Here is a 20,109-nt window from a genome sequence, read left to right on the forward strand (position 1 = left end):
TTTTGCAGGGGAAGCAACCACTCTGTCCTTTCCTGCTTGCTCTGCCTGGAAAATCTGTCACAAAGCACAGCATATGAAACCCACTCTTGCAGGAGAAGCAAGAGACTTGCCCCAGGCTGCACAGCTGGGATGCGGTGGAGGTGCGATTGGACTCCAGGCTTTCCAACCCTAGAGCCCGTCCTCTTGCTCGCAGTAGTGAGCATTTTGGCATTCTCTATATGTGCCAAAGTTCTCAGTGCTTTTATATGTGTTATCTCATTTATACGTCACCAATAACTACTAAGCTGTTCTATTGTCTGTATTCACCGACAAGGAAACCGAGGCACTAAGAGACTAGGTCATGTGCCCAAGGTCACCCAACTAGGAAGTAGGAGAGCTGGACTTTGAGCCCAGGCCCCCCACCTCGAAAGCCAGTCCAATAAGCACCACACCGTCCTGCCTCTTCAGCCCCTTAACCAGGAGGCCACATGCCTCCCCTGACCACAGTGCTAGCTGCCGCAGAAGCTGGGGGGCCATGGGTGACAGTGACAGTGGGCTGAGGGCTCAGGTGGGAAGGAACACTCTCAAGACAGTTTGACACCAATGGAAAGGAATGGGGGACGGGGAGGGGAGGCATTGTGAGGATGGTGAACATGGTCACGGGTTAGGGGGTCATGCTGAAACTGAAGATACAAAGAGGAGACCCTCCGTGAGCTGGGACCAGACGAGGTGGGGTAATGACAAGACCACCCTGAGCCCCTCCGTGGCTGAGAGAAGGGGACCTGAAAGTCATATCTGACAGCTTCTCCCTGCTGGAACTCCAGGTCCTGGCAGGGGGCAGAGGGCCATCCAGAATGGGTGTGGAGAGACAGGGGTGGGTTTCATAAAGGGACTCCTACAGGGGGTAGCCAGACTTAAAGAAACCACTCCGGATGGTGCAGTGCCCAGAGCCACTAAGAGTGAGGGGCTGTTCCCACCCCCTAGACCTGAAGGGTGAGGGGGTTACATCTCCTGGAACCCCCAACAGGAGCTGTGGCTTTTGGTGGAGGGTTGCACCCAGCTCATGGTGACCCCACAGGGAGGGAGCCAGGAGAACAACTACCCTGCCCTCTCTCCTCCCTGCTTGGATCTCTGATCCCCCATTGGCCAGCCCCAACCAGAAACCAGGAGCAAGGAGCCCATCAGCCCATCGATGCAGCCACTTGGGCTGGGCCCCGGTCAGGCTCCACGCTGAGCATGGAGTCAGCCTGAGATTCTCTCTCCCTCTGCCTCTGCCTCTCTCCCCCGCCATGCACACACACGTGTGCCTGCGATCTCTCACTCTCAAATAAATAAATAAATAAATAAATAAATAAATAAATAAATAATAAAATGCGTGTCCCATATTCAGTTCCACCCCACTCCTGTCTCACTATTAAATCACTGTCTACTGTGAAAAGCATAAGGGATAAGTCAAGGACACAGATTTTGGTTCTGACAGTGCCATGTGCCAGCATCTTGATGTTGGCTGAGGCACTTCATCTTAGCCATTTTTCTTAAAGATTTTGTTTATTTATTTGAGGGGGAGGGAGAGGGACAAGCAGACTCTGCGCTGAGCAGAGAACCCAACGCGGGACTTGATCCCATGACCCTGAGACCAAGACCTGAGCCGAAACCAAGAGTTGGACACTCAACCTACTGAGCCACCCAGGCGCTCCCATCTTAGCCATTTTCAATATTGTGGTAAAATGCACATAACTTTTACCACCTGAACCAATTTTAAGTGTGCGGATTAGCAGTGTTAAGAGTGTTCACATTGTTGTATAACCAATCAGAACTTTTTCATCTTGCAAAACTGAAACTCTATACCCATTAAACCACCAAATAATGCCCAACTTCCCCTCCCCCGCCAGTCCCAGTCCCATCCTACTTTCTGTTTCTATGAGCTTGACAACTCTACCTACTTCATATTAGTAGAATCAGACAGTAGTTGCCTATGTATGACTGGCTTATTTCACTCAGCGTGATGTCTTCAAGGTTCATCCCATATTGTAGCATGCATCAGAATTCTCTTCCTTTTTAAGGCTGAATAATATTCCATCGTAGGTACTTGGCACATTTTGCTTATGCACTCATCTGTCAGTGGACCCTGGGTTGTTTCCACGTTCCAGCTATTGCAAATAAAACTGTGAACATGGGCGTACAAATATTTCTTCAAGCCCTTGCTTTCTGTTCCTTTGGTTGTATGCCGGATCATCTGATAATTTCATTCTTAAGTTTTTGAGGATGTTCTTAAGTTCTTTCACATCGAGCTGCACGTTTTAACATTCCCACCAGTGAATCGTGGGACAGCTCAGCAGGGTAGAGCTTACACATTCAGCCTATCTGAGCAGCAGGGCTTCTGTCCCAATAGTAGCTTTTCAATTTTCCAAGGAAGTGGACGGTCTGGTATGATAGGGCAGTCCCAGGAAGCACTCTCTTGGCCCAATATGTGGCAGGGGCTCACCCCATTTTATGGAGTCATTCAAAACTTCCTGCTTGCTTTGATTTCTTAATAATGGCCTGACAGCTACTGAGGAACTGAAAGTAAATGAGGCCTGGGAAAAGAAAAACAAAATGCAGCCCATAGAATTTCTCTCTTTGATGGGTTATCAAGAGTTCATGGAACACAGAGATCAATGAGAATGGTGATGACCATGACATGAGTGGCATTTCCCAAAGAACTGATGTGTTTTAATATTGAAAAAAAAGTTTCTTTTTTAGACCAGACTGAGGTTTATAGGTTATTGAGCAAATAGTACATAGAGTTCCCATATACCCAGCCCCTGCAAACACACACACAGAGCTTCCCCTATCGTTAACGTCTTGCTTTAACATGGGACATTAGTTACCACTGAGGAACCAATGTTGATATATTATTATTAACTAAAGTCCATAGTTTACATTAGGGCTCACTCCTCGCATTGCATATTCTGTGGGTTTTGGCAAATATATAATAAGTATACACCACTGCCGTGTCATACAGAATAGTTTCACTGCCCCGAAATCCCTGTGCTCCCCCTATTCATGCCATCCCACATCCATCGCTTTGGATGGGATGAAGCCATCCAACTGGAATTCCATTTGGAATTCCATTCCATTCCAGTTCCATCCAACTGGAAACCACTGATCTTTTTACCATCTCTATAGTTTTACTTTTTTCAGAATTTCATATAGTTGAAATCGTACAGCCTTTTCAGACTGGCTTCTTTCACTAAGAAATGCACATTTACATGGTTCCGCCATGTCTTTTTGTGGCTTGATACCTCATTTCTTTTCATCACTATTATTTTATTGTACGGATGTACCACAATTTGCCTATCCATTTACCTTTTAAAGGACACCTTGGTTGCTTCCAGTTTGGGGAAGTTATGAATAAGAATACTATAAACATGTATCCAAAATAAATGAGTCTTAAAACTCAACAACTAAGAAACAGACAACCCAGTTTACAAATGGGCAAAAGATATGAATAGACACCTCACCAAAGAAGATATACAGATGGCAAATAAGCCTATGAAAAGATGCTAAACATCATATAGTTTTCTTCATATAGATCTTTACATATTTTGTTAGATTTATACCTAAGTCTGTCTGTCTGGTCTTTCTTTTCCCTTTTTTTTTTTTTTTTTTTGGTGCTAACGTAAGTGATGTTGTATTTTTAATTTCCAATTCCAGCTGTTCATTGCTGGTATACAGGAAAGCAATCAACTTTTGTATATTAATTTTGTATCTTGCAGCCTTCCTATAATTGCTTATTAATTCTAAGAGTGTTTTTGTTGATTCTTTGGGATTTTCTACATAGGCAATCATGTCATCTGCAACCAGAGACAGTTTTATTTCTTCCTTCCCAATCTACGTACCTTTTATTTCCTTTTCTTGTCTTATTGCGTGTCCTGGCTAGGACACTGTACTGTGTTAAAAAGGAGTGTGAAAGGGGATATCCTTGTCTTGTTCCTAATCTTAATGGAAAAGTTTCTAGTTTCTCATCATTAAGTGTGATTAGCTTTAGGGATTTTGTAGATGTTCTTTATCAGGTTGAGGAAGTTCTCCTCTATTCCTAATTTGCCAAAAGTTTTGTGTTTTTGCTTTTTAATGATGAATAGGTGTTGAATTTTGTCAAATGCTCTTTCTTCATCCAGTGATATGATCCTGTGACTTTTCTTCGCTAGCCTGTTGAGGTGATAGATTACATTAATTGATTTTCAAGTGTCAACCCAGTCTTGCATACCTGCATACTTGCTTGTGGTGTACAATTCTTTGTATATATTGTTGGATTCAATTTGCTAATATTTTGTTGAGGATTTTGCTTCTATGTTCATGAGAAATATTTGTCTGTAGTTTTCTCTTCTTGTAATATCTTTGTCTGGTTTTGGTATTAGAGTAATGTTGTCCACATAGAATGAGTTAGGGAGTGTTCCTTCTGTTTCTATGTTCTGGAAGAGGTTGTAGAGAACTGGTATCATTTTTTCCTTAAGGGTTTGATGGAATTCACCAATGAACCCATCTGGGCCTGGTGCTTTCTGTTTTGGAAGGCTATTAACTATTGATTTAAATTCTTTAATATATATGGGCCTATTCAGATCATTTAATTCTCCTTGTATGAGTTTTGATACATTGTATCTTTCGAGGAGGTGGTCAGTTTCATCTAAGTTATCAAATTTGTGGGCATAGAATTATTTATAATGTTACTTTATTATCTTTTTAATGTTTATGAGATCAGTAGTGATGGTCTCTCTTTCATTTCTGATTTTAGTAATTTGTACCCTCTCTCTTTTTTTCTTGGTTAGCCTCCTAGAGGCTTGCCAATTTTATCAATCTTTTCAAAGAATCAACTTTTCATTTCATTAATTTTTCTCTACTATTTCCCTGTTTTTTTATTTCATTCATTTCTGTCCTAATTTTTTCTTCTGCTTGTCTTAGGCTTATATTGCTCTTCATTCTCTAATTTCCTAAGGTGGAAGCTTAGATTATTGATTTTAAACTCTTTCATTTCTAATATATGCATTCTATGCTATAAATTTCCTTCTCAGCACTGCTTGCCTGCATCCCACAAATTCTGATAAGTTGTATTTTCATTTGCATGTACTTCCATTTCATTTAGATAATTTTTTCTTTGTCTTACGACTTCTTCCTTGACCAACATGCTGTTTAGAAGCATGTTGTTTAATCTCCAAATACTTTGGAATTTTCAACTATCTTTCAGCTATTGATTCCTAGTTTGATTCCATCATAGGCTGAGGGCATACTTTGTATGATTTCTGTTCTTTTAAATTTGTTGAGTTATGTTTTGTGCTCAGAGTGTGGTCTATCTTGGTGAATGTTCTATGTGAGCTTGAGAACAATGTGCATTTTGTTGTTATTTGGTGAAGCAATCTATACATGTCATTTAGATCCAGTTGACTGATGGTGGTGTTCAGTTCAGCTTTATCCTTACTAATTTTCTGCCTGCTGAATCTGTCCATTACTGATACAGGGATGTTGAAGTCTCCAACTATCATAATGGATTTGTTTATTTCTCCTCAGACTTCTATCACTTTCTGCCTCACCTATTCTGATGCTCTATCTTTAGGCACATACAATTAAGGATTGTTATGTCTTCTTGGAGAATTGACCCCTTTATCATCATATGTAATGCCTCTCTTTACCCCTAGTAACACTTCTTGCTCTGAAGTCAGTTCCATCTGAAATTAATATAGTTCCTCCTGCTTTCTTTTTGTGTTTCAATATTTTGAATACCGAAGTATATGATAAAAATTTGCAAAGTGGGTAAGAACACAGACATTTGAATCAAGCAAATCTGAATACAATCCAGGCTAGCCAAGCTGGGTGACTTTGGGCAAATTTAATCATTCTGTGCCTCAGTTTCCTTATCTACAAAATAGAGAACCATCCCTTTGGATTATTGTGTAGATGAAATGGGATAATGCAGTAGAGCACTTAGCAAATTTCCTGGCAGGTAATGTTGAATTAATATATTCTATTAATACAAGTTATTATATTACTGTATAACAATATAAGCTCAATAATATAAGCTATTATTATATTATCAATACAAGCTATTGGTATCATTGTATTATGGGACTTTACACTTTGTACTGTATTATGGGACTTTATACTTTTCTAAGTGCAAGTACTCTGTAAGAATGTCAGATGAGGCACTCCGAGAAGATAAATCTAGAAACTAATTGCAAAGTCTCAGGCCGGGGTGGATGTCTCATAGGCACAGTGTCCTGAAAAGAGAAAGACTTCACATGTGCCCTACAGCCACAGTCCAGAGCCCCACGACTCAGGGAATGTAGTCTTTCCTCCTGGGTGCTAAACTTTGCTCACTCTTCTAACGAAAGAGAAAGTACGGAGGAGCCTTCTGCCCCGCATTGCCAACTCACAGACACACTATCTGGGCTGGGGTCCCTTTCTTTCTGGAAATGTAGTCACACCTGGCCCCATTGAAAAGCAGATCATCACCGATGAGATAAATTCTGAGCAGCTTTTAAAAAGCAATAGAAATAACTAATCACATGGGAAAACCTTCATTGTACACCAAGGTTTTGTAAAAGTAGTTATAAAACTGTATGTTATGTGGTGTGATCTCAATTTTGTTTGAACTTTTTAAAAAGATTGTAAGCATAGACAGAAGACTGGAAGGAAGTGAGCCACAGTGTTAAAACAGTGCCTGCCTCTGGGGGATGGGAGCCTTCTTTGTGCTTTTCTCCAATTCTCATTTTCTGTAACACTTTTAAAATGTTATTTTCAAAATGAATAAAAAAATTAATGAACAACAATCATTAGAAACTCTCCCCTTCCTTAGCTCTATGTACCTTATTCCACAAACTTGGTATTTTCCTTGCAGGAAAGTGGACAGTTGTCACTTGCCAACTGATCTTTCTAGTTTGTGTTTGGGGTGATTTTTGCTTTCTGTCCTGCCATTCTGGACAACCAAAAGCGTACCTATGTGGGGTCAGGGAAAGAGAAAGGGGCCAACTCCCTGGCCAGAATATGTGCTCATTCAGACTCCCCTGAGTTCCCTTTGCCTCTGTGCTGCCTGGTTCCCCACCTCACAACTTGGGCACCTGCTCTGGGTCTGGAGTCAGAGAGTGCATACCCCAGCTCTGCCACACACTAACCATGTGGCCTTGGCCAGGTCACTTAACTTCTCTGACCCTGAGCGTCATCATTTTTTTTTTTTTAATGGAGAGAGTGTTGTGGGGGTGGGGCAGACCGAGAGGCAGAGTATCTTAAGCAGGCTCCATGCCCAGCCCAGAGGCCAAGCGTTATCATTTTTAAATGAGGGTTGTGGTGACCAGCCGGCCAGGCGAGGGACTTAGCACCTTCCGGTACCCAGTGCTCACCAGTAGATGTTGGGGCCCTGGTTACAGCTGTCTTCCTTCTGTATTTCAGTCTGCTGACATCGACAACCATCATGCACTTATTGAATATAATGAGGCCGAGGACAGCTTTGTTCTCCAGGACTTCAATTCCCGAAACGGCACCTTCGTCAACGAGTGCCACATTCAGAATGTGGCCGTGAAGCTGCTACCCGGAGACATCCTGAGATTTGGGTCTGGAGGGCTGACCTACGAACTGGTCATCGAAAACCCACCCTCGGTGAGTCCATGCCCTTGCAGGGTAGGGGGCCGGAGGCGCCATGTCCTGTTGCCTTTTGTGCATCCAAAGGGTGGTGCTTGTCCAGAACGTGCCACCCGGATTTCATGCTGTGCACACAGTGACATTGACCCACCCGACCTTGCAAGGTTCACACCAATCCAGCCCGATCCTGGTGGGGTGTGCATCCTAGCGCCCTCTTCTGGGCATTTCCTGGAATGACGTGTAAGAGTTGTACAGGGGCGAACTCCGAACCATAGCGTTTTCCTGGAAATGCAAAGCTTGGTTAGGGCAAGAGGAAAGCAGGCGTGTGCTTTGGAAAACTCAGAAATGGATGCTTCTTTTTAGGCAGATCAGTACTCTGCAGCTTCCTTGCTTTGTGACCTCAACCAGGGTTCTTTATATGCCCGGGTCTCGGGCTTCCGATGCTGCACGGCATTGAGAGGGTATCTATCTGTAAAGCGTGAAAGTCAGTGTCCGCCTCCGGCAGAGAGTCAGCACATGGCCCCTCTTGTCATACCCCCGATCAGAAACATCCCTGGGATCCTGACCTAAAATATGGCCCCAGTTTAAGCAAAATGCAATACAAAACTTCCTCATTAAAGCTCAGTCCCAAGGAACACACCATTCACGGGGGAGGCAGGCTGGGGCCAGGTTGGGCCGGGGGGCACGGGGGGCTGGTTAGCGGCTCAGGCTTTGGTCAGAATCCCAGCTCTGCCACTCGCATATCTCATGCGCTCCTGAGCAAGCCTCTGGACCCCCCACAACCTCCCGTTTCTTCCTTTTCTTCCTCTATAAAATGGGGCCAATGACAGCAATTACCTTGCAGGCTCACCTTGAGGGTGGAAAGAGATGATTATAATTGTAAAACTAGCATGGTGCCCGTTCACGGTGAGCACACAATTAACATCTGTCACTTGTGTCCAAGAGAGATGGCATCTTTATCTTACTCACCGCCCCCCAAGAACGCTACATGGACTGAGGCCTCCAAGGCTTAAAATCCTTTCTGGAACAAGGCTGGGTATAAATAAATCAAATTTAGAGGATCTAGACAGACTCCTGGGGTTTTGAGCCCACAGGCAGACCTAACTGTGCACCCCAGGAAGCTGGACGGCGTCCCTCAGGTTGCGTGGGTCATGATGCCACATCCATCACATTTGGCTTTGAAGATGTGGGGCAGGCAGATTTTTCAGCTGCTGCTCAGCTGCCTTATTCTCCTTAGACCATTAAAGTATGTTTGCTCATGGAATGCACCAGGGTCCTGGGGCAGCACTGAAGGGGGGTGCTCCTGACCCAGAAGGTGTTGACCTGATCAAGAGTTCTCAACATGGATAATAAGGACCCCCCCACACACACACCCACATCAGAACCCTGTGGGGAGCAGACCAACAATGCAGATCCCTGGGCCTCATCCAGGCCCAAGGACTCATACTTAAGGTTGCCAGAAAAAACACAGGACACCCAGTTAAATCTGAATTTCAGAGAAACAACAAATAATCTTTTAGTATAAGTATGTCCCAAATATTGCAAGGGATCGCTTATGCTAAAAAAATTATTTAGTATTTGTCTGAAATTCGGAGTTAATTGGATACTCTATATTTCATTTATATCTATTTTTTTTAAAAGATTTTATTTATTTATTTGACAGAGAGAGACACAGCGAGAGAGGGAACACAAGCAGGGGGAGTGGGAGAGGGAGAAGCAGGCTTCCCGCCGAGCAGGGAGCCCGATGTGGGACTCGATCCCAGGACCCTGGGATCACGACCCGAGCCGAAGGCAGTCGCCTAACCAACTGAGCCACCCAGGCGCCCTATATCTATTTTTTTAATCTACGTATTTATTTATGTTAAATCTGGTGACCCTACACAGCCTCCCTGGGAGTGGGGCCTGCATTGGGGAATATGCATTCTCACAGGCTCCTTGGTGATTCCGATGTACCCCCAATAGAAGGGAAGCCTAAATATGGAATCCCTTGTATAGAGCATTTACAGATTTTTTTTCTGAACCAGAGAAAATGGAGTTTCAAACCCCAAGCCTGTAAATCCAAGTTTGTGAAGTTTGAGTCAATGTTTCTCAAATATGTTTGATTATAAGAATGTTTCTGGAATGTTCAACAAAATTACAGGTTCCCAGAAAGCCCTGCCTGGGAGATTCTTATTTTGTGGCTTGCCAGCAGGGGAAAGACCAACAGTGTTTGCATTTTTTTCATATGAAGATATTTATGGAAGTATTATTTATAGGGACACAAAAATTGAAACTTAAATATCCATCAAAAGGGGGCCTTGTTTGAAAAAACTACAAGGAGTTCGTTCGTATATGGAAAACTGTGCTGCTTTTTTAAGAAATAGCTTTATGGAGGGGCGCCTGGGGGGCTTAGCCAGTTAAGCGTCTGACTCTTGATCTCAGGGTCATGAGTTCAAGCCTCGCATTGGGCTCCAAGCTGGGCATAGAGCCCACTTAAAAAAAAAAAAAGGGAAAAAACCCAGCTTAATGGAGATATGATTGACATAAAATCAGCTGCACATGTTTAAAGGATAAAATCTGATGGGCTTTGATTATGTAAAGTAAAATTTACATAACATAAACTTCATTCATTGTAAGCCTGTGATTCAGCCCATTTTTGTATGTTTTTTTAAAAGATTTTATTTTTTATTTGAGAGAGAGAGAGCACAAGCAGGGGAAGAGGGAGAGCTGAACAGGAAGCTCGATGTGGGGCTCGATCCCAGGACCCTGAGATCATGACCTGAGCGGAAGGCAGACGCCTAACCAACTGAGCCACCCAGGCGCCCCCCGTTTTAGTATGTTTACGGAGTAAGACATCACCACAACCTTTCAGGACATTTCCATCCATTTCTGTTACTCCCCCAAAAAACCTTGGAGAGGGGCGCCTGGGTGGCTCAGTCAGTTAAACGTCTGCCTTCGGCTCAGGTCATGATCCCGGGGTCCTGTGATCGAGCCCTGCATCGGGCTCCCTGCTCCGCGGGGAGCCTGCTTCTCCCTCTCCCACTCCCCCTGCTTGTGTTTCTTCTCTCGCTGTGTCTCTCTCTCTGTCAAATAAATAAATAAAATCTTTAAAAAAACAAACAAACAACCTTGGAGGTACTTGGGTTTTTTTGTTTTTAATTTTTAATTTTAAAGATTGTGGCCAAATACTGAAAATATTCACCATCGTAACCGTTTTTAAGTATAGAGTTCCACGCCATTACATTCGCATGGTTCTACAGCAGTCTCCAGAACTCTGTTCATCTTCCCAAACTGAAACTTGGTGCCCATTAAATAAAAACTCCCTCCTCCTTCCGCCCCCAGCCACCGTTCTTTCTGTCTCTCTGAATTTGACCGCTCCGGGCACCTCGTGTAAGTGGAAGCTAACAGTGTTTGTCCCTTTGTGACTGTCTCGCTCCACTTACGTAGTATCATGTCCTCAAGGTGCATCCATGTTGTAGCAGGTGTCAGAATCCCCTTCCTTTTTGAGTAAAGGGATGCTTTTGAGCTGAGTAATATTCCGTCGTGGGTCTACACCACATTTCGTTGAGCCGTTCATCCATCGATAGTTGTTCCCACCTTCTGGCTGTTGTGAATAAGGGTGTCATGCACAGAGATGTCTAAGTATGGAAGGGGTACTTCACTTTACGAGGTGTTTCTGATATAAGTGTAAGAAACAATGATGACGACCTCGAACCTTGACTACAGAAGGAGAGGACGCTTGGTAAAAAGAGAAATCAGTGGAGTAGCAGGAGTTACGGATATGAACGACACCGTGCTAAGCAATTTGCCTGCTCTCCCTTATTTAACACTCACAACAACCTACGAGGTGGGTTCTCTCATGATCCCCATCTTACAGACAAAGAATCCAAAACTCAGAGAAGTTAAGTGATTTCCTCAGCATCACACAGCTGGTCAATGCAGAATTCATCTCTGTCCCCACTTGTGGGGAACAGAAGGAAGAAAACCATTTAATCTAACGCTAGCCAGAGCAATATCCCCGACTGGTTTTCAAAGACAGCAAAGCACACTTTTGTGGGCACTTGAATATACACACATTTTTTTCATTCTTATTTCTATAAGCATTTGCGTCCCGCTTCATTCCCTCAAGTGACTGCAATCAGCTGCACAAATGTTCTGCAGGCCTGTGCCCAGGGCGCTTATAGCAGCCTGGGCTTTCCCAGGGAGCCACCTTTCCCTGCAGGCTCTCCCCTCCTCCATCCTCCCCAAAGTGCTCTCTGCTCAGGGCATTCCTAGATTGAGAGACTTTCATGCAAGCATCCTCTGAGCTCTTAGTAATGGAGGGGTCCTCTGCAGGGCCTGAGTGAGGGTAGGCTTATGGACTGGAAGGAGGGAAGGTAGGACGGACGGAAGGAAGGTAGGGCGGTAGGAAGGAAGGAAGGAAGGAAGAGGAGGTAATGAAGGGCATCTCTCATTAAATACTTTGAGGTCCAGCTTTTCTAGGAAATTTGTGGCCATCCTGATTGCTGCATACTCTTGTTTCTGGCTGGTTTTTTGGGTCCCTGGTGAGGGCACTGTGTTTTCCCCTGAGGTAGAGTTTTCAAGGAGGATCATCATGATGTCAAAAGGGATGGGCATGATCAGAGCTATTCTCTTCCTGACAGAGTTCCCAAATGAAAACATTTATTTCAGGCTTTGTGGTGACCATACCAATCAGAAGGGATGTGACCGCCTTTTCTTGGGGATGGGGGGTGGAGGGTGGTGGGAGGTTGGGGAGCCACATGTATTAGCAGATGTCACGGTGGGGAGAGTGTGTGTCCTGGTCAGGCTGCCTCGAGCACAGTCCCAGCCCTGCACTTACGCTGTGGGCTCGTGCCCAAGTCACCCCACTCTCACAGCTTGGTTCCTGCTGCTGTAAACTCAGGGCACTACCGGTCCCTACCGCATGAAGTTACTGTGGCATTAAGTTCATAATGTATGTAAATCGCTTGGCCTGGCGTCCAGCCCCTCTGACAAGGTCATGGTAACTCTCAGCTTTAGAACCAAGCAAATAAGCATGTTAGCAGCCAGGATGCCTCTTCTGGGAGTTAGACAGGACAGGAAGGACCCCCAAAACCTCCCCAGCCAGCAGATGGATACATGTCCATATAAATTACCTGTGGGATGACATCCAAGATGAAAAAATACCCCTCTTGGTTGACAAAATACATTGGCACCTGCCCCTGGGGGATATGTCCGGGAACATGCTTTGTAAATCATAGTTCTTCCGCCGAAGTCTAACGTAGGGCCGCCATGTTGCACAACTCCAGAGTCACCATTCACATCAGAGTCCATGTGGAGGGCGCCACCCCCCCACCCCAGCTAGGCAGGACATGAGCTGCAGGGACATTTGCAATGCCCCCCAAAAAACAGTTAAGTAATAACAGAGTCTCTGCTTCAGCATGAGGCATGGGCAATTGAAGTCACATCCAGACATGCCTGCCATATTGTGGGTTTTGTCTGTGGTTGCCTTTTGGAGTGCTTTCTGATCTCCGGGAAGGGAGGTGTGGAAACAAGCTGTCCTATTCATGGTAGTGGTATTCTGATCAAGCAGAGGGGCAAGGAAACCCACCTTGCCCAAATCTATAAATCGGGTCTTTCTCTGTTCTGAAATATGGCAAGTCTAAGGGAAATGTGCAGAAGGAAGAAAGGAAGCCAGACGTCCCAAGTGATGTGTACAGTTGTTTCATGAATGGGTTGACAGCCCTTGGCAGCGGTTTTCCTCGCCCTGTGCATGGCCCCATCAGCAACCACCCCAGATCGGGCTCTGGGCTACCCTTGCCCACAGGGGCCAGTGGGGGGCCCCACAGTGGTAAACATGACTACCCTTCCCTTTAGCTGCTTGGCCCTGTTCCCAGTCCAGCCACACTGTCCCATGTGACCTGGATACCTCCTTCGTCCTTCCTGCAACGTCATGACATCCCACCCGACACAAAGAGCACCTCTATCAGCCCCGCACCCCTTGCTGCTTGCCGCTGTGATGGGGAAGCTCTGCAGATACAGTGAAGAAAGCAAGCGCTTTGGAGTTCGATAGACCCAAGTTCAAATTCCAGCTACAACTTATGTCACCTCTCTAAGCTTTTGTTTCCAGTTTCTGCCAAGGAGATACTCATTAATCACAGGTCCCCCTTCTCCCTTCAGAATTTCTGTAGAGGTCATTGGGACCACCCTATCATTGTGTAAATGGTGCTCAAAGATTTCCTGCGACTTCCTCAAGGTTATGTATTGGTTACAGCCAGCGCTGGGATTGAAAGGCTGCTCTCCTGAGTCCCTAGGGGTCTAGGGGCTTTTCCTAACAGTGGGGCACCTGGAGCCCCATGGTGCTGCGAGAGCTCAGGCAGGTCCTTCACTGCAGGGCGATCAAGGCACGTCCTGGGGGCCCCAGGCCAGCCTGCAATTGCACCTGCTGATGGGGAAGATGTATCATGGCAGTAAAAACGAAAGCCACCAATAGCAGAAAAAAATGCAATTGCACTTATTGGCTTCCTTATTTGCCTCCACTAACTTTTTACCCGGATATTGCTGCAGCTCCTGGGCAAATCCAGCCACACCCTTTCTTTTTCCTCTTTGCTGCTGATGATAATGTCTGATGGCTACTGTTCAGTGTTCACATACCACGTACCAGGAAGTACTTTAAGCGTGGTACATGCGCTATCTCGTTCACTTCTCACCAACTAAGAAGTAGCTGTTACCATCCTGATATTTCAGATGAGGCACAAAACGAACACATTCGTCAGGGTCACACAGATGGTCAGGGACAAAGAGGGAGCAGCACCTGATTCTGTGCAATGCTGAATCCCACGCTCCTAACCAGAGGTTGGCAACCTACAGCCCACAGGCCAAATCCAGGCCATCACCTGTTTCTGTAAATAAAGTTTTATGGGAAACCAGCCATCCTGTTCACGTCGGCGTAGCTAAGTCTGCTGTCCTGCTACGGCGGCAGAATTAGCTGGGCAGAGCATGCGGCACACAAAGCTGGAAACATCTACTGCCTGGCTCTACGGGAAACATTGACCAGCCTCTGTTTATAACCCCATGCTCCACCGACTCTCCTCTTTTCCTTAGTTTTCTGAAAGAAGAGCTGAAAATGGAGATGAGGACAGGGAGAAGGAGCTAGCCCAGCCCGAGCCCGCCTGTGTTCCAGAAACTGTGCTGCTCAATTGCTTTTACTTGGTTAACTGAGGAATAAGAAAAAAAATAGGCAAGCTGAAAAAATAGATTTGAACAGTCTTTTCACCACATCTTTTTTGAAAAAGCTGGAAATATGTGGTTCTAAATATGTAGATACATTATATATATGCATTTGCACATGTCGTAATATAATCACATTAAGACATACCTGATAGATATCCTAGACGTTAATATATAATATATACAACAGGTGCATATTATACATTTTACTGTTTCTTCCATTGGAAAGTTTTCTTTTAAAACTTGGAATGTTGTTCCTGGTATAACTTTTGAAAAGATATTTGGGATTTGTAGTCTGAAGTCCGCTGTAGCTAGAGAACTGTTTATTTTTCAGAGTTTCTCTATGTGATGTTTCACTACTGGTCTTATGGTTGGTTCCTTGGTCTTAAATCACTTCTTCTCTGGGCCACTGCTTTATTTTTACAAGTTTAAAGATAAATGTGGTGCCTGTTTACAGTCTGGTGGGTTGTATTTGAGTATATCATAACCTGCATAACACCTCTCATTCTGACTACATCCTGATGCTTGTGCTAAAGTCTCAATAAGCATATTTTCCAGGAAATTTTATTGTTTGCAAGTGTCAGAAACCCAACTCAAACAGCCTAAGGCATGGGGCGGGGGGTGGGCGGGAGGAGCTCATGTAACTGAAAAGGCCAAAAGTACCAGCTTCAGGCCCAGCTGGATCCAGGTGCCCAAACAATGGTCAGGAATCTCTTTTTCATCTAGCTTCACAATCTCAGGCAGTCCCTTGCCTTACCTGTAGTGAGGTGGTGGCCAGCATCCCCAGCACCCTCTAAATTTAGCAGTTCCAAGAAAAGTAGAAATTTCTTAATTAGCTTGACTTGGACCACATGCCTATCCCTGAACCAATCACTGAGGCCAGGGACAAGGAATGCTCTGATTGCCAGGCCTGGGTCATGGTCTCTCCCCTGGAGCAGAAGGGATCAGCCCCACCAGAATTACATGGACCAAAAGTGGGGGCGGCAGGCTGTCTGCTCCACAAAAATTAAGGTGCGCATCCAGAAGATGGAGAAATGGATGCAGGGTAGGCAAAACAAACAAAGAAACTCCAGATGTCCGTGACATCAGGAAGCATTACCCCTGCCTCAACCGAACCTTCCTACAGGATTGAGAGTAGGAATTTGGGGGAAGAGGGAAGAAAATGAGAAACAATCCACTTTTCCATGGAAAAGCCCCAAGCCAATCCCCAAAGAAGCGGAGTAGCTCATTCCTCTCCTCTGGTGAATGGGTGTGATGAGAAGCTCATGGAGTTGGGGGCTTATTGGTCCATCCTGGAGAAGGGTGGCATTTCCATCTTCATGGCACCTTTGCATAGATTCCATTCTTGAGAAGATGTGGCTTTGCCTCTCCCCAGGCTTGAAGGACCAGTGACCAAATGGACCAGAGAGCTCTTCTGAACAAACCTCTTGCTAGGCAAGCTTTGTCATCCCCAACCTGATCTCGTAGGTGTAGGACCTGCTGATGTGATGAGGCACCCTGAGGCCAGGTGTTTCTTGTCAGAGGAGATTTTCTGAGGCCAGTGGCGTGTAGGGCCTGGGCAGCACACGCCTCAGGAGGTGTCCTCAGCAAAAACTCACACAAAAGGACTCTTGAGGTCTGTGTTGTCATCAGATGTCTACAGGCCACCCAGATGACATCGGAGGGCAGGGCGGGGATGCAGAGAGAAATAGGCAGGTGAAGCCTTAGCATCCAGGCAAAACAACCCAGCCCAGGAAACAAGGGACCGACCGTGGCTGCTTACGGTGTCCTCTGGAAGCTCACACTCTATGATCACACTAGAACCGCCTTGCTGCTTCTCTTTTCTTAACTTAGTGGGAGATCAATCATTCTTTGACCCCTTCAGTCTCAATCTGGCAAGACTGACCTGAAATAGACCTCATCTAGGGGTAGAAGAGGCTATTTGCAAAAATCTGGGTCTTTTCTCATTAGACTCTATTTCCCATTTTGTGGACTGACCAGGAAGCTAGTTAGAACATGAAAGGGAAAACTGGAGGCGCCTGGGTGGCTCAGTCGGTTAAGCATCTGCCTTCAGCTCAGGTCATGATCTCAGGGTCCTGGATTGAGCCTCATGTCAGGCTCCCTGCTCAGTGGGGAGTCTGCTTGTCCCTCTGCTTCTCCCCCTCCCCTGCTTTCCCTCTCTCTCTCAAATAAATAAATAAAATCTTAAAAAAAAAAAAAAAAGAAAAGAAAGGGAAAACTCTAGGCTAGAAGACTTACAGACAGTGGAGAAATTCAATGGGCCAGATCTCCTTTTTAACCCAGCTGGTAAAAATCCAAATGAATGATTCTTATGAACCGCTCAAACAGACCACCTTTCTGAAGCTCCAAAAATTATATATAACCTGTCACGTCCCTGTTCCAAATGCATAATCCCGATTTCTCACACTGAAAGTCTTGGACACAATTTCTCCTTTTCTAGGGGACTTAGAATTATTACCCCACTTGGAGTTAGTGCAACATCCCAGGAGCTGCTGAGATAGGGAAGGCTGTTGGCCCTTGTGCCAAATAGTGCCCCCTGCTGGCTGTTGGCACTAACATCTGTGTTTTCTAGTCTATCCAGTTGAGCCTCCTTGCTGCGGTCAGTGTGACTGTTTTCCACCTTCACCCCTTCCAGTCATTACAGTTGTTGTAGCTACAAGAGTAAAGTTTAGTAAACTTTATTTTGTAAACTTCTGGGGCTGGAAGCAGTCCCAGAGAACTCTCCCTTACTCTCTTACTAATGTAAGCTACATTAGTAGTTGCATAAGGATTTTGTAGGGTTTTCTCCTGGTAACTCAAAGCCTTTCTTCCCCGCCCCCCGTCCCCAGCCAAGGAAATAACATTTTCATTTTGGAATAATTTCTAGATTTACATAAAAGTTGTAATGATACTACAGAGAGTTCTTGTATACCTCTCCCTCCATTTCCCCCATTTTAAGCATTTTACATTACCATAGTAGAGTTTTCCAAACCAAGATACCAACATTGGCCCACGATTATTAACTGAACTTCAGGTTCCATGACCTAACACAGGGCACCATGCTGCCTTTCATCACTATGTCTTCTTAACCTCCTCTGGTCTGGGACAATTTCTTGGTCTGTCTTTCATGACCTCAATAGTCTTGAGGAATACTGACCAGGGGTCATTCTCCAGGATACCTGATTGGATTGCATTGTGTTCATATCTGATTTGCCTGATCCTCTTCTCTTATTAGATTGGGGTTATGGTTTTCAGAAAACATGCCACAAAGGTGAAGTGTCCTTGTCACATATCAGGGGGTACCCAATATCCACATGACATCCCTGGGGATGTTAACTTCTTCACTTGGCTAAGCTGGTCTTTGCCAGGTTTCTCCACTAGAAAGTTACTACTTTTCCCCTTTCGTACTCTAGTCTTTGGAAGCAGGTCATGTGTATAGCCCACCCCAAAGGAGAGGGGAGGAAGGAGCAGACAGTGGGAATCAAGCTCCACCTCCTGGAGGGGGGCCTATCTACATATGCTAAATTCTTCTGTAAGGAAGATTGTCTCTCCTTCCCTGTTTATGTATTTCCTGAATCATGTATTTATATCAGTATGAACTTGTGTATATTCCGTGTATACTTTGGGTTATGATCCAATACTACGTTATCTGTCTTGCCGCTCAAATAACTCCAGCCTTGGCCACTGGGAGCTCTTTGAGGTTGGTTGCCATGTCCCTTGACAGGTCCCCACCCTTGGCTTTGGAGGACCTCCTTACTTTCCGCTATTATAAGATGAGCCAGGCTTGTGGTGTATTTTCCCCACCCCACCTCCAGAATCAGCCAAAGGCCTCTTTACTTGTGCTCTGTTTGCCAGTTGTCCCATTCAGTTCAGCCAGCTGACGCCCGCAGCACGTCCCAGGCACGGTTCGGGGTGCTGGGCACAGCCATGCTCCGCTTGAAAATGTTTACCAACCAGCTCTCTGGAAAAAGTAAAGTATGCACATAGAGTGTAAGCCTTACTGATGGAGAGAATGTGTAACACATTCTCTACAAATAATAATAAAATATACACTGCTCTTTATCGTAAGTTGCATATAGCCAATCGACTCTCACAGAGCGCTTTCACTGATGGGCTGAATGCTCACACCCACAGCCAACTTACCTTCATGACTGACGAGAGAGTGGGTTCCCAACCTGAACGTGGGTGGATATCTTTGTTTGCATCCATGAGTAAGACAAAAATGAAACAAGGAAGATGTATGTTGGAACTTCACGTGTTTATCAGTGGCCTCTTTGCTGTACCAGATAATAGTTTTTGAATACTTCCTCGAGAACTATTTCGCCGATTTTACATGCTACTCATAATTTAATGGCTCTAGACATAACATGTTTATAATTTACATTGTTAACATTTTCGCCAGAACCTCCTTAAGTGTAGACGATCAGCAAAACAAAAAAGATCAAGCTCTGATTTACACTATGTCCTGATTTCTGTGGTATAAATACTTCCATCAAGGCCAATGTCAAGCGACCAGTGAGACCTCACTGAATACAGAGATGCAGAGAGACGAGCGGTAACGCACACATATGTAGAGTTAAATAACCTCAAGAGCATGAATAATAATAAAATATAGTAAAATAATTAGGAAGGGTGAGTTCTAACTATCTGTTACCTTTGTTTCTAATATCATTTAATTGTATGTTTATGTAATTTGATTTTTATTAATGGCTGTGTCTCTCAACCAGCTCAAGAAACTCCTGGGTGGGGCACCTGGGTGGCTCAGCTGTTAAGCGTCTGCCTTTGGCTCAGGTCATGATCCCAGGGTCCTGGGATCGAGCACTGCATCATCGGGCTCCCTGCTCGGTGGGAAGCCTGCTTCTCCCTCTCCCACTCCCCCTGCTTGTGTTCCCTCTCTCGCTGTGTCTCTCTCTGTCAAATAAATAAAATCTTTAAAAAAAAAAAAAAAAAAAGAAACTCCTGGGCATTTAGTAACTGGCTCTCACGAGCTGGTAGCGGCTAGCCCCAGCACACCCCTGGTACAGAGGACATGCCCCCGTCCTGCTCGGGTGGAGGCTGGTGTCCTCCGAGTAACATCCAGCGTGTGCCATATGAATAACACTTCCATAAAAGAGTTGTCAGTGTTCCTAGAAAATCCTGTTTCCAAGTACCCCGTGCAACATCTTGTGGTCCTTCACACTGTTTCTTTCTTATTTTCTTTCTTATAACTCAGAAAATCTCCTATTCCTCACTAACCAATCGTTTAAGACCCTTTCGTGGGTATAGAAAGCAGGTATAAAATCATGACTTTGAATAACCTCAAAGCTCTGAGAGCACGGTGTTAGAGTCAAACAGCATCACTTCTTCCTGGCTGTG

At 45.0% G+C, this 20,109-nt stretch overlaps 1 protein-coding gene across 1 annotated transcript in view; it reads left to right on the forward strand.

Moving 5' to 3' along the window:
* The window catches only part of FHAD1 (forkhead associated phosphopeptide binding domain 1), a 115,692-nt gene that overhangs the window by 13,522 nt on the left and 82,061 nt on the right, over positions 1-20,109 (forward strand). The window contains exon 3 of the mRNA XM_081816826.1: positions 7,399-7,605. Coding sequence (XP_081672952.1) covers positions 7,399-7,605 — 207 coding nt within the window. The remainder of the gene's footprint in view (positions 1-7,398; positions 7,606-20,109) is intronic.

The sequence above is a fragment of the Leptonychotes weddellii genome, chromosome 4, assembly GCF_054177405.1.
Source record: "Leptonychotes weddellii isolate Sample4059 chromosome 4, ASM5417740v2, whole genome shotgun sequence".
Lineage (NCBI taxonomy): Eukaryota > Metazoa > Chordata > Mammalia > Carnivora > Phocidae > Leptonychotes > Leptonychotes weddellii.